A 20,428-nucleotide genomic window follows, 5' to 3' on the forward strand; every position below is an offset into this window, starting at 1 on the left:
ACGCGTGGTACAAAAGCGGCACGGGGGGACCGCGCGGTGGCCCCGGCGCTCAGCGCGGCGCCGCGTCCTCGAAGGCGCCGTTGTCGGTGCCCTTCTCCTCCCGCCGCTCCGGGGCCTTGGCTTCGGGTCCTGCGGGACAGCGAGGGGACGGTGCGGGCCGTGCCGGGCGCGCGGCGGGGACGGCCCCGCGGCGGTGACACCGGGGACGACCCCCGCGGCGGTGACACCGGGGACGGCCCCCGCGGCGGTGACACCGGGGCCGCGGCGCCTACCCATGTAGCTGAGCAGCACGGGCAGGAAGACGAGGCCGTGCGCCAGCCCCACGAGCGTGATGAGCAGGTTGAGGCGGAAGAAGAAGATGTGGATGAGCTGCGCCTTGGCCCACGCCAGCACCACGATGCCCGGCAGGTTGGTCATGGCCACGCCGGCCACCACCTGCGGGGACGCGGTCAGCGGGGTCCCCCGGCGCGTCCCCGCGCGTCCCCGCGCGTCCCCGCGCCGCCCACCTTGCTGCCCATGGTGACGGTGGCGTCGGCGGCGCGCTGCACGCGCCCGGCCGCGCGGCTGCGGCTGAACGCGCACGTGATGTGCGACACGAACTCCACCGAGATGCCCACGGCCTGCGGGGACGGCGCCGTCACCGCGCGGCCGCCGCGGGGACTCGTTCTGCCCCGCGCGCCCCAAGCCGCCCACTCATGGGGCCACCCCTCACGTGCCACCCACGTGGGCACCCTGTGACACCCGGCGCGTCCCCACGCGCCCCCCGTCCCCCCGCGCATCCCGTGCCACCCCGCGGGTGCCCGTCCCCCCGCACCGCCACCAGGTTGATGAGGGACACGGCGTTGTAGGGGATGTCCCAGAGGGCCATGGCGCCCACGGTGTCCACGAGCACCATGAGGATGGTGGCGAGGGTGGCGGCGCTGGAGCGCAGGTCCATGCCCAGCAGCACGAAGGAGATGCAGAAGGTGGGCGCCAGGCACACGGTGAGGGTGAAGAGCCCCTCCAGCACCACCGTCAGGTACTGCTCGTAGTACACGTAGGTCACCCTGCGGCGAGCGGCACCACCTGCGTGGGCACCACGCAGCACCCAAGGGTGCGGCCCCGCAATGGGGCACCCACCATGGGGCGCCCTCAATGGGGCACCCGCAATGGGGCACCCGCAATGGGGCACCCACCATGGGGCACCCTCAATGGGGCACCCGCAACGGGGCGCCCACAATGCGGCACCCGCCATGGGGCACCCGCCATGGGGCACCCGCCATGGGGCACCCACAACAGGGCACCCACAACGGGACGCCCACAACAGGACGCCCACAATGGGGCACCCTCAATGGGGCACCCACAATGCAGCACCCACAACGGGACACCTGGATTGTGGCACCCTCAATGGGGCACCCTCAATGGGGCGCTCACCATGGGGCACCCTCAATGGGGCACCCTCAATGGGGTGCCCACGCCGGCGCCCCCAGCCCCACAGCCCATCACCGGTGCCTCCGCTCGTCCTCCCCAGCCAAGAGCTGCCACCCGGCCCTGGCCACACGCCCATGGGCACCGCAAAGGGACCCCCCAAACTTGCACGCGCCCTTGCTAGACCCCAACGGGGCACCCCAACCTGGCACCTGCGATGCTCATCCCCAAGGAGGCACCGCTGACCGGGCACCCACACATGACATCCCCCAAGCGGGGCACCTGCGTTCATCCCAAACCGGGCACCCCAAACCAGGCACCCCTAATTGGACACCAACGGGGAACCAGAGCCCCCAAAGGGAACCAGGGCTCCCAAATTGGGCACCCAAGGGGAACCAGGGCCCTCCCAAGTGGGCACCCACGGGGAACTGGGCACCGACGGGGAACCAGGGCCTCCAAATTGGGCCCCCAAGGGGAACCGGGCACCCCTAAGTGGGCACCAACAGGGAACTGGGCACCCACAGGGAACCAGAGCCCCGAATTGGGCACCCAAGGGGAACCAGGCAACCCTAAATGGGCACCTACGAGGAACCAGGCACCCATGGGGAACCAGGGCTCCCAAACTGGGCACCCAAGGGGAACCAGGGCCCTCCTAAGTGGGCACCCACGGGGAACTGGGCACCCACGGGGATCCAGGGCCCCCAAATTGGCCCCCCAAGGGGAACCAGGCACCCCTAAGTGGGCACCAACAGGGAACTGGGCACCCACGGGGAACCAGAGCCCCCAAAGGGAACCAGGCACCCTTAAGTGGGCACCCATGGGGAACCAGAGCCCCCAAATTGGGCCCCCAAGCCCATTGCCCACGTGGGCACCCCGTCGTCCCCGCTCACGTGTAGGGGAAGACGCGGAAGTCGTCGGCGGTGCCGGGCACGCGGCGCAGGATGGCCGTGATGTCGTCGGCCAGCGCGCGCGCCGCGCGCAGCGCCGCCGTGTACTCCTGCGAGGTGCGCAGCGGGCGCTGGTACGCCATGAAGCGCGACGCTGCGGGCGCGGGGGCGTCAGGGGGCACCGCGGCCGCCCCCCCGCGCCCCCGCGCCGCCACCGCCGCCACTCACCCACGACGGTGCCGTTGGCGTCCAGCTTCACCGCCGTGTCGTAGGCGCCCAGGCCGCTGCGGGGAGCGCCAGGGTGGGCACCGCGGGGCACGCGCACCGACGGCGGCGCCCGCGCGGGCGCCCGGGTAGCTGTGCCCGCAGGCGTGTGCCCGTGTGCACAAATATGGGTGCCAATGTGCGTGTGCCCGTGTGCATGTGCACAAATGTGGGTGCAAATGTGCATGTGCCCAAAATTGCTGTGCCCACGGGCATGTGCACATGTGCGTGTGCACAAATCACTGTGCCCAAAATGGCTGTGCCCACGGGCACATGCCCATGTGCATGTGCACAAATAGCTGTGCCCATGTGCGTGTGCCCATGTGCATGTGCACAAATATTGGTGCCAATGTGTGTGTGCCCATGTGCATGTGCACAAATCGCTGTGCCCACAGGCATGTGCCCAAAATTGCTGTGCCCATGGGCACGTGCCCATGTGCGTGTGCAGAAATATGGGTGCCAATGTGCATGTGCCTGTGTACATGTGCACAAATACCGGTGCCCATGTGCGTGTGCCCATGTGCATGTGCACAAATCACTGTGCCCCAAATAGCTGTGCCCATAGGCACGTGCCCATGTGCATGTGCACAAATATTGGTGCCAATGTGCATGTGCCCGTGTGCATAAATCGCTGTGCCCACAGGCATGTGCTCAAAATAGCTGTGCCCACGTGCATGTGCACACATCGCTGTGCCCACAGACGTGTGCCCATGTGCACAAATATGGGTGCCCATGTGCATGTGCCCACAATTGCTGTGCCCATGTGCATGTGCACAGATATCGGTGCCCATGTGCATGTGCACAAATCTCTGTGCCCACAGGCATGTGCCCAAAATTGCTGTACTCGTGTGTGTGCCCAAAATTGCTGTGCCCACAGGCATGTGCCCATGTGCATGTGCACAAATCTCTGTGCCCATGGGCCTGTGCCCATAGGCACATGCCCATGTGCATGTGCACAAATACTGGTGCCAATGTGCCCATGTGCATAAATCGTTGTGCCCACAGGCATGTGCCCAAAATAGCTGTGCATGTGCCCAAGTGCATGTGCACAAATATCAGTGCCAATGTGCATGTGCCCATGTGCACAAATCGCTGTGCCCACAGGCATGTGCACAAATCTCTGTGCCCATGGGCCTGTGCCCAAAATAGCTGTGCCCATGGGCACATGCCCATGTGCATGTGCACAAATATCGGTGCCCATGTGTGTATGCGTGTGCACAAATCCCTGTGCCCACGGGCATGTGCCCAAAATCGCTGTGCCCGCGGGCATGTGCCCATATGTATGTGCACAAATATCGGTGCCAATGTGCATGTGCCCATGTGCATGGGCACAAATTGCTGTGCCCATGGGCATGTGCCCAAAATAGCTGTGCCCATGTGTGTGTGCCCACAAACGTGCAGAAATCACTGTGCCCAAAATAGCTGTGTCCACAGGCACGTGCCCATATGCATGTGCACAAATATCGGTGCCAATGTGCATGTGCCCATGTGCATGGGCACAAATCACTGTGCCCATGGGCATGTGCCCACAATTGCTGTGCCCATGTGCATGTGCACAAATATGAGTGCCAATGTGCATATGTCCATGTACATGGGCACAAATCGCTGTGCCCATGTGCGTGTGCCCACGGGCATGTGCACACATATTGGTGCCAATGTGTGTGTGCCCACAATTGCTGTGCCCATGTGCCTACATCCACGTGCAGGTGCCCACAACCGTGTCCATGTGTCTGAAACACTCCTGCCCATGCCCCCCAAATACTTGTGCCCAAATGCGTGTGCCCGTGGGCTTTGCTCACGTGCAGGCGCCTGGGCAGCTGTGCCCAATGCCCTGTGCCACGTGCCCCAGGTCCCTGTCCCCGCATGTGTGCGTGCCCAAAACACCCGTGTCCCCCGCGGCACCACGTACCCCTTGGGGCACTGCAGCGTGGGCATGTCCTGCAGGAACCAGGGCAGGAAGCGCTCGAACTCCTCCGGCGTCGGCCGCCGCGCCGAGTCCAGGCACTTGCCCAGGAGGCAGCTGAGGTCGCCTGCGGGCAGCGCCGGGGCCCGAACTGGCACCCGCCCCCTTGCTGGGCACCCACCAGGATCACCCCAAGTGGGCACTGCCAGCCGGGCGCCCATGGGGATCCCAGCCGGGCACCCGTGGGGAAATCACAGCCGGGCACCCATGGGAATCACAGCCGGGCACCCATGGGGAATCCCATCCAGGCGCCCATGGGAATCCCAGCCGGGCACTCATGGGGAACCCCATCTGGGTGCCCATGGGGATTCCAGCTGGGCACCCATGGGGAACCCCAGCTGGGCGCCCATACGCAGCCCAAATTGGGGAGCACATGGGCACCCACGATGCTTATCCCAAATCAGCCCCCCCCCCACCCCAAACTGGGCACCCAAGGGGAACCAGGACCCTTTAAGTGGCACCCACAGGGAATCAGCCCCCCCCAGATGGAACCAGGCACCCCTAACCTGGCACCCGAGGAGAACCAGGGCCCGCTAAGCAGGGAACCGGGCCCCCATGGTGCAGGCCGAGGGGCACCCGCACCCATGGGTGCCCCCCGCGCCACTCACTGCTGGTGGCCGGGCAGAACTCGCCCTTGTTGGGTCCGAACTGGTGCACGCGGCAGCAGCGCCCGGTGGGGTTGAGCCAGTCCAGGAAATCGTCCACCCAGGAGGTGGCCGGGATGGCCAGGTAGGACCTGCACATGGAGCCGCGGTGGGTGCCAGGCACCGGCGCCGCCCCGTCGCGCCGCCCCGGCCCGCGACGCACACGTTGGCGAAGAGGGTGGCGTATTGGACCATCTGCGTGAGCGAGTCGGCGTCGCAGCCGGCGCTGGAGCAGATGGCGTTGGTGCCGTTGGTCGAGGAGAAGTTGTAGCCGCTGGTGGTGACGAAGTAGGTGGGCACCCCCACGGCCAGGTACTCGTTGAGGGCGGCGAAGTATTCCAGCAGGTAGGAATCCTGCGGGAACGGGGCGGCCGCTGCGCGTGGGGCACCCGGGCCGGCCCGCGCCCGCCGCCCTGGCACCCACCTTGGGCAAGGCCAACTCCTGGTCCAGCCCCACCGGCACCTGCAGCGTGAAGTAGACCCCGGCGCAGGACAGGAAGAGGAAGAGCAGCATCTGGGATGGGGGGACACCCCGTGAGACCCCCCAGGTGCCAGGAGACCCCTCGATGTCCCACCGCAAATGGCCCCAGAGGCCCCGTTTGGGCTCCAGGCACCACAGGGTGCCCCCAGACCCACCCCCGTCCCGGAGCTGGGGGGTCCAGGGGGCCTCCAGGACCCCCCATGTCACCCGAGGACCCCAGCTCTAACACCCAGGACCCCCCTCAAGTCCTCGATATCCCCCTGTCGCTCCCCCATGTCCCCCAACACCCTTCCCCTGCCACAGCCCTCCAAGAGCCCCCAGACCCTTCAGACCTCCCTAGACCCCCCCTAAACTGCAAAATCCTCCCACCCCCCCCCCAGGAGCCCCCTTAGACCCCTGCATTCCCCCGTCACGTCCCCTGCACCCCCTGCTGTCCCCTCTGTCCCCTCGGGCTCACCACGAGGGGCCGGGTGACGCGGTGCAGCAGCACGGGCGCATAGTAGCGCTGCATGAAGGGGCGCAGCAGCCCCACGGCCGGGCCCTTCGGCGCCTCCTTCTCCAGCCCCCAGCAGCAGCACATGTCGTAGCGGGCAGCCTAGGGCACCGTGGGGACATGGGCACCCGCCTGCACCATGGCATCCTATGGGCACCTGCATGCCCCATGGCACCTACCTGCCCCACAGCACGCTATGGGCACCCTCTTGCCCCATGGCGACCTATGGGCACCCGCCTGACCCACGGCACCCTATGGGCACCCGCCTGCCCCATGGCACAATAGGGGCACCTACCTGCCCCATGGCACCCTGTGGTCACCCTCCTGCCCCACAGCACCCTCTGGGCACCTGCCTGTCCCACAGCACCCTATGGCCACTCTCATGCCCCATGACCCCCTGTGGCCACCAAGGGCACCTTCCAGCCCTGCAGTGCCCCATATCCACCCTGGGACAGCCCTGGGCCCCCTCCTGCCCCATGGCACCCTATGGGTCCCTTCCTACCCCATGGCACCCTATGGGCCCCCTCCTACCCCATGGCACCCTATGGGCCCCCTCCTGCCCCATGGCACCCTATGGATCCCCTCCTGCCCCAGGGCACCCTATGGGCCCCCTCCTGCCCCATGGCACCCTATGGGTCCCCTCCTGCCGCATGGAACTCATGCAAACTCTAGGGCTCCTTGGGCACCTTCCTGCCCCCACGGTAGCCTATGGGCACCCTCCCCTGCCCCATGGCATCTTGTGGCCATCCTGGGCACCCTCCTGCCCTCCGACACTCCCATGGCCACCGCGGCTGCCCCATGGGCACAGGCACCTCCTCTCGGCGGGCATCAAGTGCCAGCAGGGCCACAAAGCCCGAGATCTGCAGGAGGAAGTCGAAGGCGATGGCGAGGGCGGCGGTGAGCGCGAAGGTGCGGACGGCGGGCATGGAGGAGATGGAGCCTGCGGGCACCGCGCGTGAGCACCTGCGCCGGCCCCAAACCCACGGGCACCGCCGCGTCCCCGTGGCCATGGCACGGACTGCGCCCTCCATGTCCGCATGTGCGCCTTATCCCCATGGCCATGGCATGCACCATGCTCATTGTGTCCCCGTGCCCATCGTGTCCCCATGCCCACTGTGTCCCCATGTCCATGGCATGCACCGTGCCCGTCGTGTCCCTGTGCCCACTGTGTCCCCATGCCCACCATGTCCCCATGCCTGCTGTGTCCCCATGGCCATGGCATGCACCGTGCCCATCGTGTCCCTGTGCCCACTGTGTCCCCATGCCCATGGCGCACACTGTGCCCATTGTGTCCCCATGGCCATGGCACACACTGTGCCCACTGTGTCCCCGTGCCCACCATGTCCCCATGCCTGCTGTGTCCCCATGGCTATGGCATGCACCGTGCCTATTGTGTCACTGTGTCCCCATGGCCATGGCATGCACCATGCCCATCGTGTCTGCCATGTCCCTGTGGTCATGGCGCGCACTGCGCCCTCCATGTCCCTATGCGCTCCTCATCCCCATGGCCATGGCATGCACTGTGCCCATCGTGTCCCCATGGCCATGGCGCACACTGTGCCCAGCGTGTCCCCATGCCTACTGTGTCCCCATGTCCATAGCATGCACCATGCTCATTGTGTCCCCATGCCCGCTGTGTCCCCATGGCCATGGCATGCACCATGCTCATTGTGCCTGCTGTATCCCCATACCCACGGTGCACACTGTGCCCACCATGTCCCCGATGTCCCCATGCTCACTGTGTCCCCATGCCCACGGCACACACCGTGTCCCCGCGCCCGGGCTCACCCAGCAGGAAGCAGAGGACCTCGGAGAAGCTGCAGAGCAACATGCTGGGTGCCACCTGCGCCAGCACCCGCCCGATGTGCTGGTCCCGCGTCTCGCCCGGCGCCCGCTGCGACTGCTGCTGGGACACGGCGGTGAGGCCGGCGCCCGCGCGGGCACCGCTGAACCGGGGGGCACGGGACGCCCCATGGGGCCGCCATGTCCCCGTGCCCACGTACCCCATAGGAATTCCCATGTCCTCCACGGGGACCCCCCCTGCCCACCTGATACTCCTGCACGAAGATGAAGATGTTGTCAGCGCCCACGGCCAGCACGAGGAAGGGCACCACCTCGAGGATGATGAGGGACGAGGGCTGCCCCATGAAGGCCAGGCAGCCCATGGAGGCGAAGACGGCGCCCAGCACCACGGCGATGCCGCCCAGCGCCAACATCACCTTGGACTCCACCTGCGGGCAGGGACCCGCTCGGGACCCGCCGGGGCACCCCGGGGCGCCCCCGTTGCCGCCGCCGCCGCCGGCCGTACCAGGACCCGGCGCCACGCCGTGTACTCGCCCAGCGCCAGGGCCACGTAGGCGAAGACGATGAAGTAGCTCACGGTGAAGATGGGCAGGTCCTCGCTGGTGGTGCGGTTGATCTCGTCCTCCAGCGAGCGCTGCGGGCGCGGGGCCGCGTGAGCGCCGGCGCGGCGCCCGTCCGCACCCTGCCCGCCCCGGCGCCCGCCAACCTCGGCCATGAAGTCCACGGTGAGGTTGGCGCCGTAGGTGTCCTTGAAGTCGCGGACGATGGCCAGGAACTGCTCCTCCCAGGCCAGCGCCCACTCGTAGCGCGGGTCGTCGCGCTCGAAGTTGTTGAGCGAGTAGGTGACGATGAGCGCCTCGGCCTCCGTGTACTCGGAGTCTGCGGGCAGGCGTCAGCACCCGCCACCACGGGGGACCCGTGGCCGCAGTGCATGCAGCACCCATGGCATTGATGTACCCAAGAGCCGTGGCATTAATGCACCCAACAGCCATAGCATGATGCACTCAACAGCCATGGCATTAATGCACCCAGCACCCATGGCATTGATGTACCCAGCAGGTACGGCATTGATACACCCAACACGTACAGCATTGATGTACCCAACACCCATGGCATTGATGCACCCAACACCCATGGCATTGATGCACACAACACCCATGGCATTGATGCACACAACATCCATGGCATTGATGTACCCAGCAGGTACGGCATTGACACACCCAACACCCATAGCATGATGCACTCAACAGCCATGGCATTGATGCACCCAGAACCCATGGCATTGATGTACCCAGCAGGTACGGCATCGATGCACGCAACACCCATGGCACTGATGTACCCAACACCCATGGCACTGATGTACCCAAAACCCATAGCATGATGGACTCAACACCCATGGCATGATGGACTCAATACCCATGGCATTGATGTACCCAACACGTACAGCACTGATGCACACAACACCCATGGCATTGATGTACCCAACACGTACGGCATTGTTGCACCCAGCACCCATAGCATGATGCACCCAACAGCCATGGCATTGATGCACCCAGCACCCATAGCATGATGCGCCCAACACCCATAGCATGATGCCCTTAACACCCATGGCACTGATGCACCCAGCACCCATAGCATTGATGCACCCAGCACCCATGGCATTGATACACCCAACACCCATAGCATGATGCACCAGCACCCATAGCATGATGAACCCGGCACCCATAGCATGATGCACCCAGCACCCATAGCATTGATGCACCCAACACCCATAGCATTGATGCACCCAGCACCCATGGCATTGATGCACCCAACACCCATAGCATTGATGCACCCAGCACCCATAGCATGATGCACCCAGCACCCATGGCATTGACTCACCCAGCACCCATGACGTTGATGCACCCACACCCCATGCTGACCGTGCACCCAGCACCCACGCCAATGACACGCATGTGACAAACGGCAGTGATTCATGGGGCACCGGTAGCAGCAGTTCCCGCAGCACCGGTGCCGGCAGCACCCATAACCGTGACGGACAGGAGCCCCGTGGCCGCGGTGCTCGTTGGCACCCTTGGCCGTGGCTGCCCCGCGCGCCCGCTCACCCGGGTACCCGCCGAAGGCGACGTAGGGTAGGACGGGCCCGCCGTACTCGGCCATGCAGCTCAGCTCCAGCGCCGTGATGTCCTTGAAGGAGAGCGGCGAGCTGGCGGGGACACGGGCGCCGGGTGACCAGGGCTGCCCTTGCCCTGGGGCGCCCGTCACGGGGATGCCAGGATGGGCCCGGCACCCTGCGAGGCAACCTGGAACCCCGTGAATGGCCACCACCCGCAGCACTGTCCCCCGTGCAGGTGGCACGTTGGCCACCTGCAGCCCCGCTGTCCCACGGGCACCCTGCTCCATGCGGGTACCTCCTTGACCCCGCACCTTGGCATCCCATGGGCGCCCGTGCCCAACACCCTGCCCCACGCAGGTAGCACCCGGCTTTACAACCCCAGCCCCACACAACCACCCCCCATCCCCGCTGCCCCACGGCGCCCGCCGTGCACCCACTTGGAGCAGTAGATGAGGTGGTCGCGCCAGTCCACGGTGCCCGTGCGCTTGCCCACGGTCTGCGTGGCCGTCATGGCCAGGCGGCTCCCGTTGTTCTGGAAGTACTGGGTGACGCTGCTGATGCAGCAGTCGGCCCGGCTGGCGTTGGCCGGGTTGAGCGGCGCGTAGCAGATGTCGCTCAGCGTCACCTCCCGCCCGGCCACGGTGGCCGTGGCGGCGCTCAGGCGCTCCTGCAGCTCCAGCAGCGCCCGCAGCACCCCGGGCTCCAGCAGCCCGCTGAAGTTCTTGGCGCCCAGCACCACCGAGTCGTAGGTGCTCGCGGGCCGCCCCGGCGCCCGCACGATCACCTGGTTGTTGCGCATGAAGGGCCCGAAGTGCTCGTCGTAGAAGGCCTTCTCCTGGCGCGCCTGGCTCTCGGGCGCCGACCACAGCTCCACGGGGTCGGTGACGAGGCGCTGCATGCTCATGCCGGTGGCCAGCACGGCCGTCAGTGCCGCCGCCGCCCCCAGCACGGCCGCGGGGTGCCGCGCCACCAGGGCCCCCCAGCGCGCGAAGGCGCCGCGGGCCGCCCGGCCCACGCGCGCGGTGACGGGGACGCCGGTGCGCGGCCGCGGGGGCACGGCCGGCGGGCGGCGGGGGCAGCAGTGGCGCGCGGTGAGCGCCGTGAGGAAGAGCAGCACCAGGAAGGCGAAGAGGAGGATGCAGAGCACCAAGGTGCCGTCGGCCGTGCCCAGGACGAAGGGCGGCAGCGGGCCCGGCGGCGCCGGCACCGCCGGGCAGGCCGCGGCGCAGTCCTGGCACGAGCAGGCCTCGCCGGAGGTGCCGAACGGGTCCTCGCAGCGCCAGGCCTGGCCGCCCAGGGGCTGGAGGCCGTCGCCGAGCTCGGTGCCGTTGGGCACCAGCTGGAAGTCGATCTGCAGCGGCGACAGCCCGTTGCTCTTGTCGCCCTGGAAGTCGAGCCAGCGCTGCGCCGTGCAGAACTGGGCGCCGTAGCGGCCGCACATGGTGTCGATGGCGTAGCCGCCCGTGGCGGGCAGGCGCACGTCCTGGCACGACGTGAAGGAGGCCTCGGCCAGCGTCTGCTCGTAGAAGCACTGGTACTCGAGCACGGCGCTCTCGTTGGCGCCGTAGGGCGCGGCGCGCGTCACGTTGGTGAACAGGCTCTGGTCGGGGCTGCACACGTTGCGGCAGTAGAGGTTGGCGAAGTTGCGGGCGCAGGCCGGGCAGCGCGTGAGCACGGCGCTGGAGAGCGCCACGCTGAGCTGCAGCGCCGAGAGCTGCGCCAGCGAGCAGCACACGCGCGTCTCGTTGGCATCGTCGGGCACCAGCTCCGGGCACACGCTGCGCAGCTGCGCCAGCAGCAGCGGCGACGCCGCCCGCGCCGGCGTGTTGGACACGCAGGGCACCGTGCTGGGCAGCAGCGACACGTTCACCTCCGGGTTGGTGCCGCACTCGCCGTAGAAGGAGCAGTAGCCGGCGCGGTGGATCGGCGTCAGCTGCGGCGCCGCCTGCGGGGCACCCGCCATCGGTGACGCCGGCACCCGCCGCCCGCCGTCCCCCGGCCGCCATCACCTACCAGCGCCAGGAGGGTGCCGAGCAGCGCGGCGGGCAGCGCCAGCGCCCGCGGCATCGCGGCGGCACCGAGCCCGTCTCCCCGGGGCGGCTCCCGGCCCGTGAGGTCTTTTGGGCCGATGGTGCCCAGGCCAATCAGGTGGCGCCGCAGCCGTAAATCCCTTGTGATCATTAACCGGCCCCGATCGATAGCGCCCGCGGGGAGGTGCCCGCCGGGCCCCCTTCCGCCCGGCGCCCGCGGGCGCTTCCCTGAGGATGGCGCCGGCGATGGCGGGTGCCCCGCGCGGGTTGGTGGCACAAAGGGCTCCCGGCACCTCTGGAGAGGCTCATCCGGAGCTGGAAATGGGGATTTGGGTACCCACAGGAGGGGGGCACGGGCACAGTAACAGCAGGGAAAAGTGGGCAGGGAGCGATGCCAACATCCGCCGCGTTTCCCCGGCCAGCCGGGCACGAGCGGCACGTGCCGGGGCCGAGCGGGAAGGGGAGCGGCGATAAAACCCTGCCAGGGCGGCCAGCGGGGCCGCCGTGCCCGCGCCCAGGGCAGCGCGGTGCCCGCGCCGGGGCCCTCCGCCCCGCGGGCTGCCGGGAAGGGTCCAGGGTTCCCGCGCGGCCTTGAGAAGAGCGGGCGCCCCGATAAGGGAGATAGGGGCGCCGCGAAGGAGCGATAACGGCGCCCGCCCCGGGGCAGGGCTTGGCACCACACTGGGCACCCGCGAGGGGCACCCGCAGCACCGGGGACACGGGCGGCCCCGCGGGGACATGGGCGCAGAGCCCCAGGGTGGCCGTGCCCAGGCCGGAGGTGGCCCCCGGTGCCCACACGGAGCCCCCCGGGCTGGCGCTGCCGCTGCCCGCGCGGCCGCCGTGCCCTTGCCCCGCTTTATGGCCCGCGGGCGGCCTTGCCCTCGATACCGCGGCCGATAAGGCCCTGGCACCTTCGCCCCGGCGCGGCGGGCACGCTGCCGCGCGCCTCCACGTCACCCCCGCTGCAGTCACGTAGCCCGTGGGAAAAGCCAGTGGGGCCGTTGGCACCTTTATTGCCCGCGGAGATGCCCCGCGCCCCCCGCGCTGCCCGCAGGGCACGGGGCTCAGCTCGGCTTCGCCGCCGGGCGCTTGGCGCGGTGCCGGGCGTACTTGAAGCTCCGCAGCGGGTTGGCACTGCCGCGCGCCTGCAAGCAGGGAAACAAGGGCAGCGTGAGGCACCGAAGGGACACGCGGGTAGCACCTGGGCTCCCCGTGTGCCCCACGTGTGCCCCACGGTCACCTTGGAGCCCCCGCGGCGGCCGGCACCGGCGTGGGGCACTCGCTGCCGCTTCTTGAGGACGGGCTTGGCGATGCCGCGGAGGCTGGGGGGCACTGCGGGCACCGGGGGAAAGGGCATGAGCGGCGCCGGTGGCCCCGGCGGCCCCGCGGCGCTCGCCCCACCGCGGCGCCCGCCCCGCCGCGGCCGTACCCAGGTAGTCGGGCACGTTGCGCAGGTGCGGCTGCACGATGGCCGGGTGCAGGGGCTTGTCGTGCCGCAGCACGTGCAGGTCCCGCGGGTTGTCCTCGAAGTACGTCTGGGCACGGAGAGGTGGCACCGCGGCCGGGCGCCCCCCGCGCGCCCCCCGCCCCGCGCGGTGCCCGCGGGTACCTTGAGCTTCTCCGAGTTGAGCAGCTCCTCCTTGATCTCGCGCAGCCGGGCCTCCCGCACGGCCTGCTTGGTGACGGAGCGCATGGCGTCCTGCGGGCGCGCGGCGTCAGTGCCACCCGCCCGGCCGCCCGCCCCGTGTGCCCGGCCCGCGCCAGCGCCGCCCGCACCCGGCACCGGTAGCGCAGGCCCTCGATCTCCTCCATGCAGAACCGGTAGGGCTGCAGCATCGACTCGCCGCCGTCTGGGGACACCAAGGGACGCAGCGTCACCCCTCCGCGCGCGCCGCGCGGTGCCCCCCGGCGCCGCCGCTGTGCCCACCTCCCGCGAGCGCGTCCTCGATCTGCGCCAGCTTGTCCTGCTCCTCGGGCAGCACGAAGGTGAGCGCCGTGCCCGGGTTGTCGGCGCGGGCCGTCCTGCGGGCGCAGGCGCTCGTGGCGGGCACCGCGGGGGCACCGCGCGGCCCCCGGGCGCCCCCCGCGCCTACCTGCCCACGCGGTGGATGTAGGACTCGGCCGAGGGCGGCACGTCAAAGTTGATGACGGCCGCCACGTTCTGGAAGTCGATGCCCCGCGCCACGCTGTACTCGGGGTCCTTGCCCCTGTCGGCGAGGAGGGTGGCACGTCGGGGTGGCACAGGGACCCCGCGGGCACGGGGACACCCGTGTGGGCATGGGGGACCCCGCGGGCACAGGGACACCCGTGTGGGCACAGGAATAGTGTGGAAAGGGAGAGTCACGCAGGTGGGGGGACTCTAGTGGCAACACGGAACAGCCCGTGGGCACAGGGACGTCCCCTTGGCACAGGGCACCACCCATGATGTCCCACACAGTCCCGGCCACCTGGTGGCACCCACGAGAGGAGCCGGTGGCCCCGGGTGACGCGTTGGTGGCCCCACTCACTTGTCAGCGTCCGCCCGGGCCTTGCGCTTCTTGCGCGGGGGCTGCGCCGCGGGCACCGCGGGCACCGCGGGCACCTCCTCGTCCGTGGCCACGATGTAGTCGTAGATGCCCCGGTTGAACTGGGTGATGACGTGGCACCTGGGGGACACGCGGGTGCCGTCAGCGCAGGGCGGCCCCCCTGGCACCCGGCTCCGGCCCTCGCCCTCCTTGGCACCCCGGGGCGCCCTGGAGGTAGAAACACCCTGGCACTCCCGTTCCCCTCCCGTCACCCCTTTACCCCCACACGGGCACCTTGTTCTCCCCCCAAATGCCCATTCCCCACTCCGTAAATGCCCTGGCACCCCGATCCCCCGCAGCACCCAGTTCCCTCCCGCGTGGGCACCCACTGCCCCCCAGGCCTCCATGCCCCCCTCCACGGGCACCCTGGCACCCCACGCTGGGTCAAACGCCCCGTTCCTCCCTCCACGGGCACCGGGGCACCCATTTCTCCCCCGGAGCCCCGTCGCCCTCCCGCCGCCGGGCACCGGGAGCGCGCGGGCAGCTCGGAGTTGAGGGCGCAGGCGGCGATGCCGAACTGCTCCAGGAAGAGCTTGAGGCGGTAGCAGCGGGCGAGGGTGCCCACGAAGAGCAGCGCGCGCCCGCGCAGCAGCGCCAGCTTCAGCAGCGCCAGCAGCAGCAGGAACTTGTCCTCCTCGGCGCCGCAGGGCACCTGGAACTGCCGCAGCTGCGCGGCGCCCGGCAGCCGCGGCTCCGGCGGGCACACCGTCACCTGCGGGCACAGCGTCAGTGTCACCCACGGCACGGCGGGCACACCGTCACCTGCGGCAGCGTCGGCGTCACCCGTGGGCACAACGTCAGCGTCGCCCACAGCACGGCGGCCACACCGTCACCGATGGCATGGCGGGCACACCGTGACCCGCGGCACAGCGTCACCGTCACCCCCGGGCAAGGTGGCCACGCCGTCACCCACGGGCACGGCACCAGGGCCACTCACAGCACGCCATTGGGATTACCCGTGGCACAATGGCCACACCGTCACCCGCGGCGCAGAATCAGGGTCACCCATGGCACAGAATCAGTGTCACCCACGGGCACGGTGTCACCGTCACCCACGGCACGATGGCCACACCGTCACCCGCAGCATGGCGTTAGCGTCACCCACGGCACGCCATCAGTGTCACCCATGGCGCGACAACCACACCGTCACCCCTGGCACGGCGGGCACACCGTCACCCATGGCATGGCCACACCGTCACCCGCGGCACGGTGTCAGCGTCACCGCGTGCCCGGCGGTGCCCGCCCCGCGCCCGCTCACCGGGTTGTGCAGCACCAGCTCCTTGAGCGCCTCCACGTCGGGGCTGAACGTGGCCGACATGAGCAGCGCCTGGTAGATCTTGGGCAGGTGGCTGCGGGGACAGGGTCAGTGCCAGCCCCGCCAGCCCCCTTTGTCCCCACAGAACCCCCCCGGGCCCCTCAAAACCTCCCCCGGCCCCACCGTGCCCCCCACGCTGGCAGTGCCCCCCAAACCAGGAGCAGCGCCCGAGGGTCGCCCAGCCTCAGCAGTGCCCCCCCAGTGCCCCTGGCAGTGCCCCCCATGCCCAGGCAGCCCCTCAGTGCCCCCCATGCCCAAGCACCCCCCAGGCTCCCAGTGCCCCCCCAAACCCTCAGTGGCCCCCATGCCCAGGCAGCCACCAGCCCCCAGTGCCCCCGGCAGTGCCCCCCATGCCCAAACACCCCCTGGCCCCCCACTGCCACCCCAGCCCCTCAGTGCTCCCCATGCCCAGGCAGCCCCCAGCCCCACCGTGTCCCTGGCAGTGCCCCCCATGCCCAAATATCCCATGGCTCCTCAGTGCCCCCCATGTCCAGGCACCCCCTGGCTCCCCAGTGCCCCCCGAGCCCCTCAGTGCCCCCCATGCCCAGGCAGCCCCCAGCCCCTCAGCGCCCTCTCATCCTCGCAGTGCCCCCCATGCCCAAATACCCCATGCCTCTTCAGGGGCCTCCATGCCCAGGCAGCCCCTCAGTGCCCCCCATGCCCAAGCACCTCCTGACCCCCCAGTGCCCCCCGAGCCCCTCAGTGCTCCCCATGCCCAGGCAGCCCCCAGCCCCACAGTGTCCCTGGCAGTGCCCCCCATGCCCAAATACCCCATGGCTCCTCAGTGCCCCCCATGCCCAAGCACCTCCTGACTCCCCAGTGCCCCCCGAGCCTCTCAGTGCTCCCCATGCCCAGGCACCCCCTGGCTCCCCAGTGCCCCCAAGCCCCTCAGTGCCCCCCCCTTCCCAGGCAGCCCCTCAGTGCCCCCCATGCCCAGGCAGTCCCCAGTCCCCCAGTGTCCCCCCATTCTTGCAGTGCCCCCCATGCCCAGGCTCCCCCGTCCCCCCGGTGCCGTCCCCGCCGTGGCCCGCACCAGAGCAGCGCGCGGAGGTCGTCCCCGAAGCCGAAGGAGAGCAGCAGGTCGGCCTCGTCCAGCACGAGCAGCTCGAGCGCGGGCCGCAGCGCCAGGCTGCGCGCGCCCACGTGCGCCAGCACCCGCGCCGGGGTGCCCACCACCACGTCGGGCTTCTCCATGAGCAGCGGCCTGCGGGCAGGGTTGGGACCTGAGACCCCGGCAGGGCGCCCACGGGGACCCCGGTGCCACCGAGATCCCAGCAGGGCGCCCACGGGGACCCAACACCCCAGCAGGGCGCCCACGGGGACCCAACACCCCGGCAGGGCGCCCACGGGGTGCCCAGTACCGCTGAGACCCCGGCAGGGCGCCCCATGGCCAAGCAGCCCCCCGGTGCCCCCCAGACCCCGGCAGTGCCCCCAGCCAAGCAGCCCCCATCCTCCTAGTGCCCCTCATGCCCAAGCAGCCCCCAGTGCCCACTGAGACCCTGGCAGTGCCCCCCATGCCCAACCAGGCCCCCCAGCCCCACAGTGTCCTTCATGCCCAAAGACCCCCCCTATCTCCCAATGCCCCCCTGTACCCTGGTGCCCCGCATGCCCAACCAGGTCCCCAGCCCGAGCAGCCCCCCCAGTGCCCCCCAGGCCCTGACACTGCCCCCTGTGCCCAAAGAACCCCCAACTTCCCGATGCCCCCCAGTCCCTTGGTGCCCCCCATGCCCAACCAGGCCCCCAGCCCGAGGAGCCCCTCAGTCCCCTGGTGCCCCCCAGCCCCTGGCAGTGCCCCCCATGCCCAAAGACCCTCCCAACCTCCCAATGCCCCCCAGTCCCCTGGTACCCCCAGCGCCCCCCATGCCCAACCAGGCCCACAGCCCCCAGTGCCAGCGGGCCCCGTCCCCGCGCCCGGCGCCCCGTGCCCGCGGCGCTCACCTCTGCGCGCCCACGTCCCCCGCGGCGCCCAGGTGCGCCACGCGCACGGCCCGCGCGCAGAACCGCGCCAGCTGCCGCAGCGCCGCCTCCACCTGCTGCCCCAGCTCCTTGGAGGGCACCAGCACCAGCGCCCGCACGGCCTGCGCCACCGGCGCCTGCCGCGACACCGGCACCGGCACCGTCACCACCGCGGGGACAGCGCCCGCCGGCGCTGGGGGCTGCTCGGGCTGCGGGTCTGGTTGGGCATGGGGGGCACCAGGGGATTGGGGGGCATTGGGAGGTTGGGAGGGTCTTTGGGCATGGGGGGCACCACGGGTTTGGGGGGTATCAGGGGACTGGGGGGCATTGGGAGGTTGGGAGGGTCTTTGGGCATGGGGGGCACTGCCAGGGGCTGGGGGGCACCAGGGGACTGAGGGGCTCCTCAGGCTGGGGGCCTGGTTGGGCATGGGGGGCACCAAGGGACTGGGGGACATTGGGAGGTTGGGGGGTCCTTGGGCATGGGGGGGTACCAGGAGATTGGGGGGGTCTTTGGGCATGGGGGGCAGTGCCAGGGCCCAGGGGGCACCAGGGGACTGGGGGGCATTGGGAGGTTGGGGGTCTTTGGGCACAAGGGGCACTGCCAGGGCCTGAGGGGTACCAGGGGACTGAGGGGCATTGGGAGGTTGGGGGGGTCTTTGGGCATGGGGGGCACCAGGAGGCTGGGGGGTACCAGGAGACTGGGGGGGGGTCTTTGGACATGGGGGGCAGTGCCAGGACCTGGGGGCACCAGGGGACTGGGGGGCTCCCCAGGCTGGGGGCCTGGTTGGGCATGAGGGGCACCAGGGAGCTGGGGAGCACCAGGGGACTGGGGGGCATTGGGGGGTTGGGGGGTCTTTGGGCATACGGGGCAGTGCTAGGGCCTGGGGGGCACTGGGGGGGGGGACCTGGGCTGGGGGGCCGGGTTGGGCATGGGGGGCACCAGGGAACTGGGGGGCATTGGGAGTTTGGGGGGGGTCTTTGGGCATGAGGAACACTGTGGGGCTGGGGGGCCAGGTTGGGCATGGGGGGCACTAACAGGGTCTCAGTGGGCACTGGGGGCTACTTGGGCATGAGGGGCACTAGGAGGATGGGGGCTGCTTGGCTGGGGGCACTGCCGGGGCCTGGGGGGCACCGGGGGGCTGCTTGGCCATGGGGCGCCCTGCCGGGGTCCCGGTGGCACCGGGCTCCCCGTGGGCGCCCTGCTGGGGTGTTGGGTCCCCGTGGGCGCCCTGCTGGGGTCTCAGTGGCACCGGGGTCCCCGTGGGCGCCCTGCTGGGTGTCGGGTCCCCATGGATGCCCTGCCGGGGTCCCGGTGGCGCCGGGTCCCCGCGGTGCCGGTCCCCGCGGGCACTCACCGCCTTGGCGCGCAGCAGCCGCTGCAGCAGGGGCAGCGCGTAGGCGCCCGTCTTGCCCGAGCCGGTGCGCGCCCGCGCCAGCACGTCGCGGCCCTCGAGCGCCAGCGGCACCGCGGCCGCCTGCACCGCCGTGGGCCGGGCCCAGCCCAGCGCCGCCACCGCCTGCGCGCGGGGACCTCAGCGCGGGCACCCGCGGTGTCCCCGAGCGCGGGGCCCCGTCCCCACGTCCGTGAGGCTCCGGGTGCTCCCAGTGTCCCCGAGCTCAGGGCTCCCACTGCCCCAGTGTGCCCAACCACAGGGCTATCGGTGTCCCCAGTGTCCCCAAGCCCAGAGCTCCCAGTGTCCCCAAGCCCAGAGCTCCCGGTGTCCCCAGTGACCCCAACCACAGGGCTCCCGGTGTCCTCGGAGTCCCCAAGCTCAGGGCTCCCGGTGTCCCCAGGCTCCGGGCTCCCAGTGCCCCGGTGTCCCCAGCCACAGGACTCCCGGTACTCCCAGTGTCCCTGAGCTCAGCTCAGGGCTCCCAGTGTCCCCAGTGTCCCCAAGCACAGGGCTCCTGATGTCCCCCAGTGTTCACAAGCCCAGGACTCCCGGTGTCCCCAGGGTCCCCGAGCCCAGAGTCCCAACTGCTCCATGTCACTTGCCCCGGGGATCCCGGCTCTTGATGTCCCCCCAGGTGTCCCAGCCCCCAGCATCCTCCATCCACGCGGCTCCCGCCGTTCCCCAGGGCTCCCGCTGTCCCCGCGCGGGGTGTCCCGGGGCTCCCGCCGCCCCCCGGGGCTCCCGCCATCCCCGCTCGGGGTGTCCCGGGGCTCCCCCGCACCCGCAGCAGCCGCTCGTCCAGCCCCATGTGCTCGAAGCCTCCCGCCGCCTCCGCCATGGCCGCCGCGACACCACTTCCGCCGGCGCGGCCGGAACACCGCCCTCCGCCCCGCCCCGCCGCCACAGCGCCCCCCGCGGCGGGAGGAGCGAGCGGCCCCGGCCCCGCCCCCCACCGCCTGACCCCGCCCCCCACGGCGGGAGGAGCGAGCGCCCCTGGCCCCGCCCCCCGCGCTGGGAGGAGCCTGGCGCCGCCCCCCCGGACGGGAGGAACGAGCGGCTCTGGCCCCGCCCCCCCCGCGCTGGGAGGAGCGAGCGGCCCCGGCCCCGCTCC

At 70.1% G+C, this 20,428-nt stretch overlaps 2 protein-coding genes across 2 annotated transcripts; both read right to left on the reverse strand.

Annotated features, from left to right (window-relative positions):
* Positions 1–49: 49 nt before the first annotated feature.
* Positions 50–12,125, reverse strand: LOC148593055 (NPC1-like intracellular cholesterol transporter 1). The gene is made up of 19 exons (XM_088532567.1): positions 12,072–12,125; positions 10,496–12,003; positions 10,048–10,148; positions 8,649–8,821; positions 8,448–8,576; positions 8,188–8,370; positions 7,928–8,045; positions 6,952–7,079; positions 6,104–6,241; positions 5,590–5,679; positions 5,329–5,519; positions 5,130–5,257; positions 4,468–4,588; positions 2,523–2,578; positions 2,298–2,448; positions 815–1,046; positions 507–620; positions 273–435; positions 50–129 (listed from the first exon to the last, which is right to left on the reverse strand). The coding sequence occupies exons 1-19, from the start codon at positions 12,123–12,125 to the stop codon at positions 50–52; spliced, it is 3,858 nt and encodes a 1,285-aa protein (XP_088388693.1).
* A 1,027-nt stretch (positions 12,126–13,152) lies between these two features.
* On the reverse strand, positions 13,153–20,161 carry LOC148593056 (putative ATP-dependent RNA helicase DDX56). The gene is made up of 14 exons (XM_088532583.1): positions 20,099–20,161; positions 19,279–19,440; positions 17,906–18,060; positions 17,001–17,171; positions 15,911–16,001; positions 15,120–15,364; positions 14,596–14,733; positions 14,182–14,295; positions 14,016–14,110; positions 13,865–13,938; positions 13,698–13,787; positions 13,518–13,623; positions 13,329–13,420; positions 13,153–13,233 (listed from the first exon to the last, which is right to left on the reverse strand). The coding sequence occupies exons 1-14, from the start codon at positions 20,153–20,155 to the stop codon at positions 13,153–13,155; spliced, it is 1,671 nt and encodes a 556-aa protein (XP_088388709.1). The 5' UTR covers positions 20,156–20,161.
* Between the last annotated feature and the right edge of the window lie 267 nt (positions 20,162–20,428).

This window comes from Tinamus guttatus, unplaced genomic scaffold (genome assembly GCF_059628265.1).
Source record: "Tinamus guttatus ecotype Peru unplaced genomic scaffold, ASM5962826v1 Tinamus_guttatus_pri_ptg000460l, whole genome shotgun sequence".
In the NCBI taxonomy this organism is placed as follows: Eukaryota; Metazoa; Chordata; class Aves; order Tinamiformes; family Tinamidae; genus Tinamus; species Tinamus guttatus.

What these genes read in the sequence shown, in the direction of transcription:
- LOC148593055 (XM_088532567.1), bottom strand. Translation starts at nt 12,125, where the DNA reads ATGCCGCGGGCGCTGGCGCTGCCCGCCGCGCTGCTCGGCACCCTCCTG. An exon ending in CACCTCATCTACTGCTCCAA is followed by an intron (nt 10,149 to 10,495) that starts GTGGGTGCACGG and finishes TGTCCCCGCCAG; the next exon opens with CTCGCCGCTCTCCTTCAAGG. An exon ending in CCGTGGACTTCATGGCCGAG is followed by an intron (nt 8,577 to 8,648) that starts GTTGGCGGGCGC and finishes CCGCGCCCGCAG; the next exon opens with CGCTCGCTGGAGGACGAGAT.
- LOC148593056 (XM_088532583.1), bottom strand. Translation starts at nt 20,155, where the DNA reads ATGGCGGAGGCGGCGGGAGGCTTCGAGCACATGGGGCTGGACGAGCGG. An exon ending in GCCCGGGCGGACGCTGACAA is followed by an intron (nt 14,296 to 14,595) that starts GTGAGTGGGGCC and finishes CCTCGCCGACAG; the next exon opens with GGGCAAGGACCCCGAGTACA. An exon ending in TCAACTCGGAGAAGCTCAAG is followed by an intron (nt 13,624 to 13,697) that starts GTACCCGCGGGC and finishes CTCCGTGCCCAG; the next exon opens with ACGTACTTCGAGGACAACCC.